The following is a 15,893-nucleotide window of genomic DNA, read 5'->3' as shown; positions in this document are numbered from 1 at the left end:
CTTCATGCTGTGATCAACATATAAGAATGCGTCTACACACTTTCAGTAATGCAATTAACTATCTAAAAAAACCCAACCTTTTCATTGAGAAAGATTCTATTGATCAACACAATTGACCCAATTATACAAAGCAATCAAATCTGAACTTCTGTCCACTCACGTTGCTCCCTAAGGTTGCCATGACCTGCACACCACTTTGTCAAGTAAGCTAAACAAAACAGGTTATCTATATAAGTGTAATGGGACCTGCAAGAATTTATGAACGGCTGTGTTTTAAAAGTAAGAATGAAATGCAAACTCAGGAAAGAATGCTATGGGGGGGGATAAAAAACCCCCATAAAATATACATAGCAAGTGCTAATAAAATATGCAATCATTAAATAATGAGTACCATAAATGTGAAAAACTTTTATACCAAAAGTATGTTCAATAAGTCTACTTGGCATAAACAAAGTAGCAATGACACTTGATACTCAGTCAAGTCATTTGCCTAAAAATACAACTGATAGTCTAGCAATGGCATTTGTCTGTAACCCTCACTGTTCCAGGAGTTGGAAAATGAGTTACTAAAAGACATGTAATCATCACTTGCATCCATCTTACTTGAGTAGAATGTTATTTGTCAGGTAATATATAGGTAGCAGGTCCCAAAGAGTGTCATACTCTAATAAAAGTGACATTTCTAAGTAGTAATTTGATGTTAGATAATGACATCTCTAATATGAACTTTTATATTAGGATTGTGTTTTGGAGTTTAAAACATGTAAGTACCAAGAAAAACTCTAGTGGAATGAGGAAGAAGTCATTTAAAGAACTGATATTTCACTTAAGAGTCGGCATGGTTTAATGAACAGAGTACTGGACCTGGATTATGGAAATATGGGTTCAGATCCCCAGCTAGGAATCTCACTTGGTGGAACTGGGCAAATTGCCATTTCTCAGCCTAATCTATGTCACAGGGTTGTGAGGATAAAATGTATGCTGGTCTAAACACATTCTAAATTGAGGAAGGATGCAAATTCTTCAGAATTCTTTTTGTAACCTACAGGATAGATGAGTCTGAAAGTCTTAATTATTACTCATTAAAGGACCCCTGACAGTTAATAAACAGTGTACTTCCACAACCAACCATTCTAAGGGTTGTAATCTGCTCTAACTATAACAAGTGAGGAATTCTGCCTGGGACAAAACTGAGGTTTAGTTGTTCTCTCACCATAGCGAAAACTTTAGGTCACAAAGCACATCTAAAGCAATCTGCTTTCCACAAAGAACACTGGGAACTGTAGGTTAGTTAACTCCTCAGAGAGCTACAGTTCCCAGCACCCTTTAATTATAGTTCTCTGGAGGACGTAATGAACTTTTAAATTGTGTTAGATGTGCTTTAAAAGGGCAACAAACATAGTTTGCAGACTGACGGCTGAGAGGGAACTTGGAACTCAGGCCCCATCTAAATTATGCATTTACAGCAGTACCGTACCACTTTATAAACAGTCGTGGCTTTCCCCCAAGGAATCCTGGGAAATGTTAGTTGTTAGACTTCCGCGAGTTGTTAGGGGACACCTATTCCCTTCACAGAGCTACAATTCCCAGAGTTCCCTGGTAAGAAAGATTAACTGTTAACCATTCTGGGAAGTGTAGTTCTCGGAGAGCGACAGAGGTCTCCTAACAACTCACAGCATCCTTAACAAACTAACAGTGCCCAGGATTCTTTAGGGTACGATACTGATTTAAGTGTATAGTACAGATGGGACCTTCGAGACATACAGAGTTGATCCAGTTCTGTCCAGCAGGGACTTCCATCAGCAAATCTTTGCCTCTCCTATGCAGCCCCCCCCCACTACCTTCTCTGCTGTTCTGAGGGTCCCCCAACCCTCTGGAGCAGATCTAGAGGGCATAGAGTGAGGGTGGAAATTGGCAAAAAAACCACCTCTCTCCTCCTCCTTTCTCCCACCTTATGTCGACAGAAATCTCTACTGTCATGTGATTCTGTCTGCATAGAAACACCATACAGCACTTAACCAATTTATTAGGATTTTTAAAACGTTAGAAAGAAACACAAATATTTCACAGCTTTAATAAGCAGGCAACAATTTGACATCATATTTTTTTAAAAACAAACAGGAAAAAAAAAACAGAATCAGTACGGTAATCTTACCCAGTGACATTAGTTTCCAAACGTCACTGTAGTGTTCTATTCAAAAACATGGGCACCATAACTTTTGCTCTATTGTCCGGACACTAAAAATTACATAACGCCTCAATGACCATTAGAGGTTTTTATTCATCATTTCCAGTCCACTGAAGAAATTGGCAGGCCCTTGCTTTCCATTAAAATCAAAGTCAGCACTCATATATTTAACATTATTCCCTCACATTCCCTCTTCTACGCAAACTTCAGGCTGAATAGTCAATCTAGATAAAGTTCAATAGTTCTATGTTCCATTTATTTCAACAGAGAGAACGTTGAGCACTGGAACCAATGAGGTTTTTGAAGTGCCTAATTTTGGCTGGATCATGTCCATACTAAGCAGAGCAGCGATCTAAGTGGTCGACATGGTATACACTATACATCTTATATACCAGATTCCCGTATCCAACTATGAAACCAAAGCACTGGTGTATATGGAGGAAATTTGTGTCTCGATCGCCTCGTCCCCAAGGGAAGAAATATTGTGCTGAACCAATAAGCTTTTCTTCACGCTTAGAAATGGAACAGATACAGATTACACCTTATTATTCTAAACTTATACTGTAGGAAGTTACAAGCATAAGGTTGTTCTGAATTAAGGAAAGATTCCCAACTAAGTTGGATTCCCAGACAGGACAGCCAACCTAACATTCAATAAGAACTTTTAAAAGGCAGAAGGTCGTTTAAACATTAATTCACTCCCACCTGTATTTCTAGGAATATTTTTCCCCCTAATAACACTTTAAAGAGTCTAAAACCATTGGGGAAGCCAGCTATATATATAAAAGAATTCAAGAAGCCGAGCTGTCGCTTTTTAGCCAAGTAGCTTTTTATTAAGTAACGTACCCACAACCTTCCAGTCTGCCTAGATAGAGGATTTCCATACTTGGTGTGTGACACAGCCACAACTTTAATTTTTTTCCCCTTTAGTGGGGGGAAAGAAAGAAAATCCTGTACTTCCTGTCTTTGACATCAAGGAGCCATGCGTTCAAATAAACGCTCACATGTTCAACTACCTGAAAGCCTCAATTTGTAGGAAGAAGAAAAGCAACGCTGGGGACCCTGTACAAAGGGTGTTTACGCCACTGAAGTTCTTTTGAAATGGAAAGACACCACATGAGGAAGCTTGCAACTATGGCAGAGCCTTACCAGTACCAGTGAGGATCTCATCTTCAATGTAGCCGAGAACGTAGGTGGCAAAACTGTAATTTCCCTCTTTTTTAAACTATTTTTTCTTCTTTTATTTTTGAAATCCTCATCTAAGTGGCAGTTTCTTGTACTATAGTGACTCCTGCTGGGAGAGTTAAGTTGAAGTAGCTGAAGGTCTCTTACAGATATATCAACTCCCGGCCAGTATAAAGATGTCCTAAACGCAGGAGATGGAGTTAAACTGTTCCCCTACCTTGGACGCAATGGCTTCTTTCATCACTAAGAACAAACCCCTAGGTTTTACAATTGAGACTGAGAAACTAGTACAGTACTTGTACAATTTTTGATCTACAGCATCACGATGTGAAGCTGCAACAATTAGATGTAAAGGGTCCATTCATGAGGAATAACATCACTTTGACCCTTTGTGTTAGCTCCTACTGCTAATCTTTCCATACGCGTGAACTTACTTTCAATTTGAAGAAGATGAAAAAGTCTTTTGCAAAACCCAATACTGTTTTCTGATCTATGTACCTGAATGTAGAAACGTAGTCTTACCTCGTTTTTTTCCACTACAAGCCAAGCTACTTGTAATCCTTCCAAGCCTTTAAAGGGGACCTCCCTTGTTAGCATCTCCCAGAGAACCTGGAATAGAAAAAAAGGAAAGAATTTTTATTTCTGTACTTTGTATTTTAAATACATTATTAAGCCTTGATACAGCACTATCTGTATCCAATTACCAGGCAACCAGAGTCCATTTGCAGGAACATGGACATATATTTGTGTGCAAGATCCCCACACTAAATTAAATTTGAATATTTCTCAGTTTTTTATGATAAAGAGAAGTGTGGGGTTATATTTTGGTTGTAAAATACACAAGGCTGAAATCTTTCTTTGTTCCTCAGTTGCTCAAGTCTGGTGGTTGAGACTTGCTTCTGCCTCCGTCCATTTATTCTTCTACTAAAATGTCCAAACTGATGCCTGTGTACATACACACGGTTATTTCGTTAGTTGCTGTCTTCTTTTGTGCAGCCAAGCACATTATACAAATCTCGGTCTGGTTTATCCAGTCCTGGTGCATCATCTCTGAAAAGGACAGCTATGCAAATAGAGACGAAGAAGAACTTCCATGAAGAAAGGGTGAGGAAGTCACACAAATGAAGTTTGGGGAAAACCAGCCCTGTTGGGCATGGGATAATTCACTTTGCATGAAATGACTTCTGATTCAGAAGCAGTAAATAAAAATCAAACCATAAGGAAAAAACAACAGTGAATAGATATTCAAGGTCATTCAAGGCAACCAGCAAAAACACAAGTAGTGAGCCACAGTAAGCTGCTATGTATGCAAACCCTGCTTTTTCTTTTTTTTCTTTAATGCTACCACTCCAGAAGTTTGATGAACAAAGCTAACGGGAGTTTTAGTCTTTAACTCAGGAGCATATGCATGGCTCCCAAAATGTTACTGGCAATGGCAGCTGAGGCTTCCCAAGAAAACCTGTTCTCCATACATTGTGCTGGAGAAACATTACGAGCCCAGTGGATCGCTAGCTACCAATTCTAGTTAGGAAAGAAGTCTGGGTGTTTTGCATGGCTGAACAACTATCTTAAAAAGCTGGATTAAAAGAAGTGTCTCTCTCACTCACTCTATAAATAGGTTTTCATATCCAAGGCAACACATGCTCAGTGTAATGAAGACGAATCTTACTGGATCTACATTTCTAAAGGGAAATTTATTACACGAAACCCCTGCAATTAAATATATATACAAATTCACTGGTAAAAGGAATCCCGTTGAACTGATATTTAAATTGAATATGCTGTGACAATTTCAGAGTTATCATCATTATCCCATAAGCATCCCCCCTATCAGGTAGAAAGACTGCATATTATTTTCTGCCTCATGCAGAAGGATATGTCTACTCATGGGAGCACAGGCATTTTTAATGGCTAAGGGAACTATTGGACAGACCACAGGAATCCTTGGTATGGCATTTGGATAGGTAGACCAACTATATGTTAAACTCTGACTGCAAACTCATTTACTTACAAGTATATTTCATTCATTTAAGTGGAAGCCCCTTGCAGACAAGTTGCAGTACAATCCTAGGACCTGTTATCTCACAGATATAAGCCCCATTGTTTCCCACAGAACTTGCAGCCAAGTAAGGCTTCAAGGGATTTTTATCCTCAAGTGCCCCGATCTCATGAAATTGTTTGCCAAATCTCAAAAAGTTATGTGAATTATAGGGAAAACTAACTAATATATGCAATCCTTCCTAGTGTTCTTGTGATTTATTCAGAAGAGGCAACTTGAAGTTGACCAAGGAAAAAACTATGGACCTATGGATTGACAGCATTATATTGTACTATGGTGGGAAAATGCTCCCGCCCCCCCCCCACTTTAACATTGTAAATAGAAGATAGAAAACAATATAATAGTTCAATGAATACAACCCATTCTGGCAGGGGAAAACCCAGGGAAAAAAATAAATAAAAGAAAGGCCATGGATTCTGCCAGCAGAATGCCATTTCTCGACATCTTCACTCTTTTACATTTGAAAAGGATTCTGCTCTTTGTTATCAGAATTTCAGCTGCACTTCAACGGATGAAAAGCAGATGTCTGTCTAGCACAAAAGCCACTTGTAAGTGCTCTAAATTGTGATACCAGGCTGTTCAAAACTTGTATTTATGGATGAGATTGTTTAAAAAGAAAAATAGACACGATTTTCATGGATTAATTCTTTATCTTCAAAACACATTGTTGGCGTAAAGGGTTGTGGCTTGGAGAAGTTGAAGACCTATGAAGAGGAAAGCTTGGCTGAACCGATGGCTGGAGAATGTAAGCCAATGCACCACTAATGGTGCAAATCTACGCACTTGTAGACACAGTTCCACTGAGTTTAATGGGGCTTACGCGTACGTAAATGGGTTAAGAATTGCAGTCTAATCCCAACCCCACTTACTTGGAAATAATTTCTATGGAATTAAACAGACTTTACTTCTGAAGAGACATGGTTAGGACTGAACAGCAAAACTTCTATCTAGATCAGAAATTAAATGCATACAAGCATATCCTTGTGTAATCTATAAATATTTAACTAAGCGCCGTGCAAATTTTTCATGCAGAGGGTTAACAATGTAATCAAATGTGCAAGTAGTGAGCCAACATGAAGTGTCTTTGTGTGCTCTTTCAATGTTATACTTTTTCAAGTTATTTTCATTGTGGGGGAAATCCAAGCTGAAAAAAGAGAAACTCTCTGAACTGAACTTGCACACATCTGCCATTGTGATATAACAACTTGTCCTATTTCAACCAGTCTAAAGATGGGATAAAGATTAAGGCACTTATTCCTATACCTGAACTTCACCCCTCCAGTGACATGGATTTTCTCCAAAAACAATGCCTAAATTACAGATTAAGTTAACTGTTCAGTAAGAAATCACTGTAATCCAAGTTATTCATGGCGTCTAACTTTTCACATTGATTCCAATGGCACCTATATGCAATTAACTATATGAATTCAACCCTATGTCTTCAGATCTTATGATTTTGTGAGTGAGAATGAAAAACTGACCGGCATCGGTGGCTTTGAGCTTGGTGGCTACACGCGTGGATCAATGGGATTGGGTTAAGAGTTCTCCTCACCCTGGCATGTTGTAAGTGGTAATGGGCTTTGGGACCTAATATTTCTCCCTCATCCCTTCCCCAATCTCCTTACTTTATATTGAGGGGAATGTCTGCCCTAGGAGAGTCTTTCCTAACCCAGGACACAGTTTAGTCTTCTTAAGTGGGGAGTAATTTTCTTAAGATCTCTGCCATGGGTGGCAAAGACAACCACCCACAATAGGTATTTATTGTTGTTAGTCTCAGTTCTAACACTAATAATTACTAGCGTTGTTAGTGCTATGGTTTGTTACTGGTTAGGAGTGCTATGGTTTGTTCCTGGGTCCTTGGTGTTTGTCCTATCAGGATTGGAGAGTAATACCTGAACAGGACACATGACAAGAGAAACATAGACAAAACATGCCCCACAAGAATCATGTTGAAGAAAAGATGTCAACAAAGCGTGTCTGTGTGCAAGAAATACTGAGGCAGCTGTAAAGGAATGAGCACGCAAGTACACATTCAAGAGATTTGTGTGCCTTGTATGTCTGTCAGTGTGCTGATAGAGCTTCCTGCATCTGTCTTTTTGATGGGAGGGTATTTTATAGATTGTTACGAATTGCATGTGTTTTAGTATTAATGTGTTGATATCACAATGTATTTATGTTTAAGGTTTTTAAATACAGTCGTACCTTGGAAGTCGAACGGAATCCCTTCCAGAAGTCCGTTCGACTTCCAAAACATTCAGAAACCAAAGTGCGGCTTCCGATTGGCTGCAGGAAGCTCCTGCAGCCAATCGGAAGCCGCAGAAGCCCCGTCGGACGTTCAGGTTCCAAAGAACGTTCACAAACCGGGACACTCACTTCAGGTTTGCGGCGTTCAGGAGCCAAAACGTCCAAGTACCAAGGCGTTCGGAATCCAAGGTACAACTGTACACTGCAAGCCGCTCGAAGGACTCTGTGTGACACGTGACTACCAATTCTAAGAATAAAAATGTTTTTAAAAATATTACAACCAGCACTATCTTTTCCTGGCTTTGTGTTAGATGAGACTTGAGGGGCTAGCTGAATCTGGCCTCTCCAAAGATAATTTTTTTGAACATGTATGGTAGTGTACAAAGAAATAGGCTACTCACCACACCATACGAATAAGTGTCACATGTTTCAGATACTGGCAGACTCTGGATAACTTCTGGAGCCATCCAAGGAAAGGTACCAACTAGAGACATGTGTGTTGTATGGGAGTGGAATCTTGAAGCACCAAAATCGCATATCTAGAAAAAGCAGTATATAAACAAAAATGAGCGTCCACATTTTTTTGAGCCGGGGGGACAACTATGATGCAAAATAGGGTGCTACAACAAATAAACTTTATATGTGCTTTATATTTTCCTACCTTTAATACTCCATCACCAGCTATGACCACTGAAAATTTAAAAAGAAAGAAGGGTAAGAAGAAATTACATGACAACTATTTACATTATTTAATGATGATGGGCTTGTACATACTGGAAAGCACAGTTCATATCATTTCTCTAGCTGAATCGTCTGGCAATAAATCTAACTGACACTGAAATATCTCATACTGAATTGTCCATGGCCACCAAAGAAAGAAATATTGATATTAGGGTTGATAGCTTACTGAGAGTAAACTCAGCGCGTTATGACAGTGGAAAAGAAAATACTTAGTGTCAAAAAATTATTGAGGAGCGAGACTGAAGATAAAACTGTCGGATATTATAATGCCATGTCATATAAATCTATACTGTGGACATGACATCTGGCATATTCAGAGTACCACAGAGCAGGAGGTGTCAGATAAGGACAGCCAATATGATCTAGCAATTGGAGCACCTACTCTCAACAAAAAATCTAAAATATTCACAGTATTATAGTTTAGGGAGAAAAGAAGACGACTGAGTGAGAAAATGACGTGGGTTTATAAAATTATGTAAACTGTTGAAGAGAGTGAACAGAGGGATCTATCTATCTATCATCTATCTATCATCTATCTATCATCTATCTATATATCTATCATCTATCTATCAATCAATCAATCAATCAATCAATCTAATATCACTCGGAATATTAGGATTTGGGATCAATTTGCATGTAAAGGATAAATCTTAGGATAAATTTTACGTAGAGGTAACATTGGATTTCTCTGGTCAAAAACCAAGAAAAGAAAATGAGGCACAGCCCGTTTTAAAGTGATTGTAAGAGAATAACCCATTCAGGATAAAAGCAACAACTAATAGCAACATTGCAGTGAAATAAGGCCCCTTTCATTTTTTCCCCCTTTGCACGTTAGTTTTGGGTGTATCCCACAGTATTAATCCCATTTGGCACAAAGCAATTCTATCTTGCATAACAGCCACAGAGATTCATGAACTGCAGTTACTACCAAGCAGGAAGAGATCAATGGATGAAAAACTACAGATATTTTGTGTTGAACTTGGTTCAGCATCCTCTCACCTGGAGCATTAACAATAGCTTAAGTCATTTTCTTGACAAGGACATGGCTTTCAACTCATAGTGTGTTTTTTCATGGCTGGAGAACTCTTAACATATTTTAACTCACTGTGCAAATAGAGCAACAGATTAGGACCATGTGACCCTCCAGTTCACTCCAATTCCCATCAGCCCCACCCAATATGGCCAATAGAGATGCAAATTCCACAAGGCAGTGGGCTCAATCCAGATTAAGGGCCTCTCCACACTTACCATTTACAGAACAGTTGCTGTTCGATCCAGCATTTTAAAAAGTGAATACAGTCATACCTTGGAAGTCGAACGGAATCCAAAACGTCCGGACACCAAAGCGCGGCTTCTGATTGGCTGCAGGAGGCTCCTGCAGCCAATCGGAAGCCGCAGAAGCCCTGTCGGATGTTCAGGTTCCAAAGAAAGTTCACAAACCGGAACACTCACTTCCAGGTTTGTGGCGTTCAGGAGCCAAAATGTCCGAGTACCAAGCCCAAGTACCGAGTGCCAAGCCCAAGTACCGAGTTTGGGATCCAAGGTACGACTGTATGTAGCTAATTGCCTGCATCTTTGGCCACAGTCATTATTAGAGAGTGAGTGTGGAGTTTTCCTTTCCACGCTAATGGAGGGTTCTGCCCTAACTGAGAAAAGTTCCATGGCTGTAGTCACTCTCCTAGTGTAGCCTTACGTCCTTCCAGGCAATTATTGTTGGTGCTATGAGCCTGCACATGGGGATAGCACTTTTGCGATTTATTTATTTTTAAAATTATGCCTACTGTTCAAGAATACTGATCTTGTGGGGGGTAGAGGAGATTAGAAAAGGAACTACATGTTTGCCTGAACTATGGTGACTCTGGTTATTGTGATGAAATTTTGTATTTGGCTCATGACTACTGCCAAGGGCTCAGTCCCATCATTTCTATCTGTCATCTATCTCCTTTGAACTGAGCTCACAAACTTAACATCTTCCACTGGTTTGAGGGAAGGGCCAATAAAAACTGTCTGCCAAATCTAGGGCTCCCATACATCCGGAATTTCGCGGACATAGCTGGGATTCGGCCATTGTAACCAACACCTGGGCGGAAAATCTCTGAATGTAAAAGCAGGGTTTTGAGTACAATATCCAGGAATATTAGCTGAAGGATGCTGACATTGTGTGGCAACATGTCCCAAAATCCCCCAAACCCCAGCAACTATTCCACTATAAACTATTCCACTAGGTTACTTGCAGATGTCCCACTGAAAAGCGCTATGGAAAGTTAATCATGACTAACTTAGTGCCCTCTAAAATAAATGGGACAATTAACTTATCCTGGAATCCAACCTAATGTGTTCTCATTTTGCCATTGTCCAGAGGTGCACAAAAACTCTGCTTACCTAAATGCATCTTAGAATAATTGTACAGAATGGTAAAGTTCAAGGAAGCTAAAAAGAGACCAAGCTAAATACACTTTGTTGAAGACAAACAGGATTAGAGGCGAATCTCAACATGTTTTGAAGTGTTTTCCAGCAACGTTTAGTAAGCATTTTAACTGAAGGTAGAATTGCTTTCCTGTGTTCAGTAACTAGCACTGAAAAACCAGGATTTGCAAAAAAAACAAGAACATGTAAATTCATGCTGTTTTACCATTTCGGGATTTCAGATCTCGGTGAATTACTTTGACTGGAGCCTCCATATGCAAATAGTGCATTCCTAAAAGGAAATGATTTTTAAAAAGAAAGGAAGAAAATCTATGTTATAACATGATCACTTCTTATCAGCACTTGCAATGGCTTCTTCACAAGCCAAATGCAAATAAGGCAAAATCTTGGAGCAATTCATGTATTTCAATTCTGTGGTGAGGAAGACACACATTTAAAAAAAAAAATAATACTCAGTGAAGGAAAGGGTATGTGCATTTTTCACAAAAGGCTACATAGCACAAGTCTCTCCCCCTCCCCAAAGTAGCAAGTGAACAGGCCTTCCATTATTTATGTATAGCCTTTATACCATATTTTTCCGTGTATAACATGCCCCTGTGTATAAGACGCCCCCTATTTTTGGAGACTCCAAATTAAGAAAATGGGGGGAGCTTACCAAGAGTTGTTAAGCTTTTTTGGGGGGGAGGATTGCCCAGAGTTGTTGAGCATTTTTTTTTGGGGGGGTGCCAAAAATCACTCACCCACATGACCACACGCGTCGCCAGAGGCACCGATCATATGCCTGCTCACCGCCAGCAGGTGGAAATTGCCCAACCAATTGCCGCTGACAATCTCCTAATCACGGTGATTGGGTGAATCCCCCGTACCCCCAATGCACTACCCATGTATAAGAGAAGCCCAAAATTTTTAACTTTTTTTTTAAAGAAAAAACCTGTGTCTTATACATGGAAAAGTACGGTATGCCACATTTCTGTCAAAGCATCCTAGGTAGTATACAATTTTAAAATCCTAAAACATATGAATGGTTAACTATATGTTGTAAGCCACCCAGAGTGGCTGGAGAAACCCAGCCAGATGGGTGGGGGAAGGGAAAGGAGATTGTTAGCTGCTTTGAGACTCCTTAAAGGGAGTGAAAGGCGGGATATCAAATCCAAACTCTTCTTCTTCTATTATTATTATTATTAGAAATAGAGTCATCCTAGGCCAGGCATGGCCAAACTTGGCACTCCAGCTGTTTTGAGACTACAATTCCCATCATCCCTGACCACTGGTCCTGTTAGCTAGGGATGATGGGAGTTGTAGTCCCAAAACAGCTGGAGGGCCAAGTTTGGCCATGCCTGGCCTAGGCCAACTGTTGACACAATTTCCTAGTCCTGGGCTAGAGTCTTGAGCAGCCACTAAAGAAGGCGGGATGCAGTTGGTCCAACGGTTCTGTCAGGCCTTTGCTGGTTCTGTCAGAGTCTATATTACATTAGTAATATATTTGCATTTTATGATGCTCGATCAATCTTTAAAAAGCTTTTTTCTGCCCAGCTCAAATATTGATAATGACCCCTTTTCTCCCTACAGGGAAGTCATTCTCATGCAGCCTTTTGCCCTGCAAAGATGCCATATAAAGAAAATGGGAACATTACTTATGAACGGAAGCTGAGAACAGCAGAAATAAATAAATTCTGTAGGTATTTCCAGAGCTGTAGCTATTGGGGGGGCGCTAGCCGGGTTTTTTGCCCCAGGTAAAGCCTCCACAGGGGCACCATTGAGGCTCCCAGTCTCTGTGTGTATATGCATGCAAATGCACATGGGAGGTGTCAAACCAGGTCTTTGACCCGGGTGAAATAAACCATCTCCTTAAACTACATCCTGTGCCAAGCATCTGGTAAATCAAGATTCACTAGGAGGTCTTGGAAGAAGAAGAAGAAGAGTTTGCATTTGATATCCCGCTTTATCACTACCCTAAGGAGTCTCAAAGCGGCTAACATTCTCCTTTCCCTTCCTCCCCCACAACAAACACTCTGTGAGGTGAGTGGGGCTGAGAGACTTCAGAGAAGTGTGACTAGCCCAAGGTCACCCAGCAGCTGCATGTGGAGGAGCAGGGAATCGAACCCGGTTCCCCAGATTACGAGACTACCGCTCTTAACCACTACACCACACTGGCACCACACTGGAAGCTTTCGTGGAAGATAACCAAGTTGATAGCACTGGAGAATGTGAACAATTCAGACTAAGGATTAAAGATAATGTTGCTCCTTTTTTTCAAATTATTGCAATAAACCTCCCTTTGTTACCAATGAATCTCACTTACCTTTAGCTATATCAGTTGCCCAGGTCATTATATGATCCATATCCATCTCTTCGCTTCTGTTGCTATTTATGTAGTCATACAGTGATCCAGCAGAAGCATATTCTGTGAAGAAATAGTACACATCTTTAAAAAAGGCTTTGTCTAATGCTGGACAGGTGCACGGTGATGTTTGGCTTTCCTAATGAAAAGCATTTACATGAGGAGCACGCTTTGAACGCCTGCAAATGGGGAGTTGCCTGTACTGGAAAGTCACACAGGGCCTTTAAGGGTGTGCTCTCTGAAAACTTTCAGCAATAATCCACCAATTCTGGCAGGAGGGCCTTATCAGACTCCGTTCAGCCTTCTGGTGCTGATATAAAAGACAAATTTTGGATTCTGTGGTGTGTTCTGAAGTACATTTCCAGTTCATGCAGGACCTTTAAAGGTAAAGGTAAAGGGGCCCCTGACAATTAGGTCCAGTCGTGGCCAACTCTGGGGTTGCGGCGCTCATCTCGCTTTATTGGCTGAGGCAGCCGGCGTACAGCTTCCGGGTCATGTGGCCAGCATGACTAAGCCAATTCTGGCGAACCAGAGCAGCGCACGGAAATGCGGTTAACTTCCCGCCAGAGCGGTACCTATTTATCTACTTGCACTTCGACGTGCTTTCGAACTGCTAGGTTGGGAGGAGCAGGGACCGAGCAACGGGAGCTCACCCCGCCGCAGGGATTCGAACCGCCGATCTTCGAATCGGCAAGTCCTAGGCTCTGTGGTTTAACCTACAGCGCCACCCGCGTCCCTCGCAGGACATTTAGGTTCATAAAATTTCAAATAAACCAAGTGTCATCTCTGAAACTTCTTAAGATCTACCACTTCTTATTTCCCAGAATTTTTTTTGCACGCAGCACTCTAAACTGTTCCCTGGGTTCATGTTCTGACGAAATATTTTTAAAAATATACAAATCAGCAAAGACTCTCTAACACATAATGCTTCTTCGTTTCAGTTCATGCTGCTTTATAAGCTGCTTGTCCTGTTTTTGCAGTTCCATTGCTTTGCTCTTCCAAGCACATCCATGTGCCTTATTTTGTATACATCACATGCTTCAAATTACATACCCTTCAATCAAGGACTTGTGTAAACTGTTCATACAACAGTTTGGTCAATTAAGAGAGATAAAGATGTGTAAACAACACATAAAAGTAAGGATATTTGCATTGCAGTCTTTGACTGTCAAGCAAATTTATATTTAATTCAAAATATAATCATAGAATTGTAGAGTTGGAAGGGACCCAAGGGTCATCTCATCCAACCCCCTTTGATGCAGGAATATGCAGCTGTCCCACACAAAAATCAAACCTGAAACCACAGCATTATTAGCATCATGCTAACCGATGGAACTATCCATCTAGTTTACGTGTTGTAAAAAAGGAATGACTTTGATTTATTAAAAACAGTTAGCATGCCCTCCATGAATATGTCTAACACTCTTTTAAAAAGTCCTCCAAGTTGGTAGCCATTATTACATCTTGTGAGAGTTCATGCCATAGTTTAACTATGCATGAAGAACTAATTTTGCTCTGCTGCTCTGAATCTTCCAACACTCAGCTCCATTGTGCGGTCCTAGTTTTACAAGGGTGAGAGAAACACATGCACTCTCTATGTACTTTCTCATACCATGCATAATTGTATACATCACTAGTAAGTTCTCCCTCACCCTACTTTTTCACCTTTTTTCCTATCCTAAAAAGCCCCAATGTTCTAAGAGAACAAGGGAGAAGTTCACGGGTTTTTTTCTAGAAAAATAGCACCGGTTACAACCTTTCTTTTTTGGTGGCGGGGCATTCTTTCTGAGGTGTACACTCAATATTTCAAAGGCATTATCAATCTCTTATTTTCAATCTCTTTCCTAACAATCCTTTTTAAGTGGGAGATACAGCAATCAGCAGTCCAAGTGCAGGAACAGTTGTTAGATCTCACTCTGTGCAATGTGTGTTTTCAGAGACTGGAAGGATGGCAAAGGGCGCTAAACCCTAGGGCTCAATCTGAAGACTGGCCTGTAAACTCCTGGGAGTAGTCTGTAGCCGTTGTAGCACTGATGCCAGGGCAGGGCACAAAGTATAAAATATAACTACAGAAAGAACTATTTTTAGACAGAAGCACACTGGTGTTGTGAGCAGTGTTAAACAGAGAAAGGAGTTAAAATGGGAGCAAGGAGGGGGGTGGAACTCCACTGAGGAAACTATAACATCTTTAAAACTGTAGTAATACAGTGGTCACTGCAAATATAGATATAGTGGTACCTCGGGTTACAGACGCTTCAGGTTACAGACTCCACTAACCCAGAAATAGTACCTCAGGTTAAGAACTTTGCTTCAGGATGAGATCAGAAATTGTGCTGCGACGGTGCAGCAGCAGCAGGAGGCCTCATTAGCTAAAGTGGTACCTCAGGTTAAGAACAGTTTCAGGTTAAGGACGGACCTCCAGAACGAATTAAGTTCTTAGCACAAGATACCACTGTACCTAGCATCTCAGAAACAATAAGAGCTTCTTAAATGTAAAACACATACACCCAGGGCCGGATTTAGGTTTGACGAGGCCCTAAGCTACTGAAGGTAATGGGGCGCTTTATATGTCCAGCTATCCTTTGTCAACAACAAATTGTCGCTTTTTTTTGTGTTGAATATATGCTATATGGTAATTTATGGACCTAATAGGTATCTAAAGCCATTTGCACATAACAAAAGTATGTATTTTATCAAAATTGCTGAAC

General features: G+C 40.4%; 1 protein-coding gene across 6 annotated transcripts in view; it reads right to left on the bottom strand.

The window, feature by feature from the left end:
- The window catches only part of MAP3K20 (mitogen-activated protein kinase kinase kinase 20), an 80,077-nt gene that overhangs the window by 32,285 nt on the left and 31,899 nt on the right, over nt 1-15,893 (bottom strand). For all 6 annotated transcript variants that reach the window (XM_083631134.1, XM_083631136.1, XM_083631133.1 and 3 more), the window contains exons 4-8: nt 13,147-13,248; nt 11,050-11,115; nt 8,338-8,366; nt 8,078-8,215; nt 3,896-3,982 (exon numbers count right to left, since the gene is read on the bottom strand). In XM_083631134.1, the coding sequence (XP_083487260.1) occupies nt 3,896-3,982; nt 8,078-8,215; nt 8,338-8,366; nt 11,050-11,115; nt 13,147-13,248 (422 nt within the window). The remainder of the gene's footprint in view (nt 1-3,895; nt 3,983-8,077; nt 8,216-8,337; nt 8,367-11,049; nt 11,116-13,146; nt 13,249-15,893) is intronic.

Source organism: Podarcis filfolensis, assembly GCF_964270895.1.
Source record: "Podarcis filfolensis genome assembly, chromosome: 1".
Lineage (NCBI taxonomy): Eukaryota > Metazoa > Chordata > Lepidosauria > Squamata > Lacertidae > Podarcis > Podarcis filfolensis.
The sequence above is the reverse complement of the archived record's forward strand: the minus strand, read 5'-3'. Positions and strand labels throughout refer to the sequence as shown.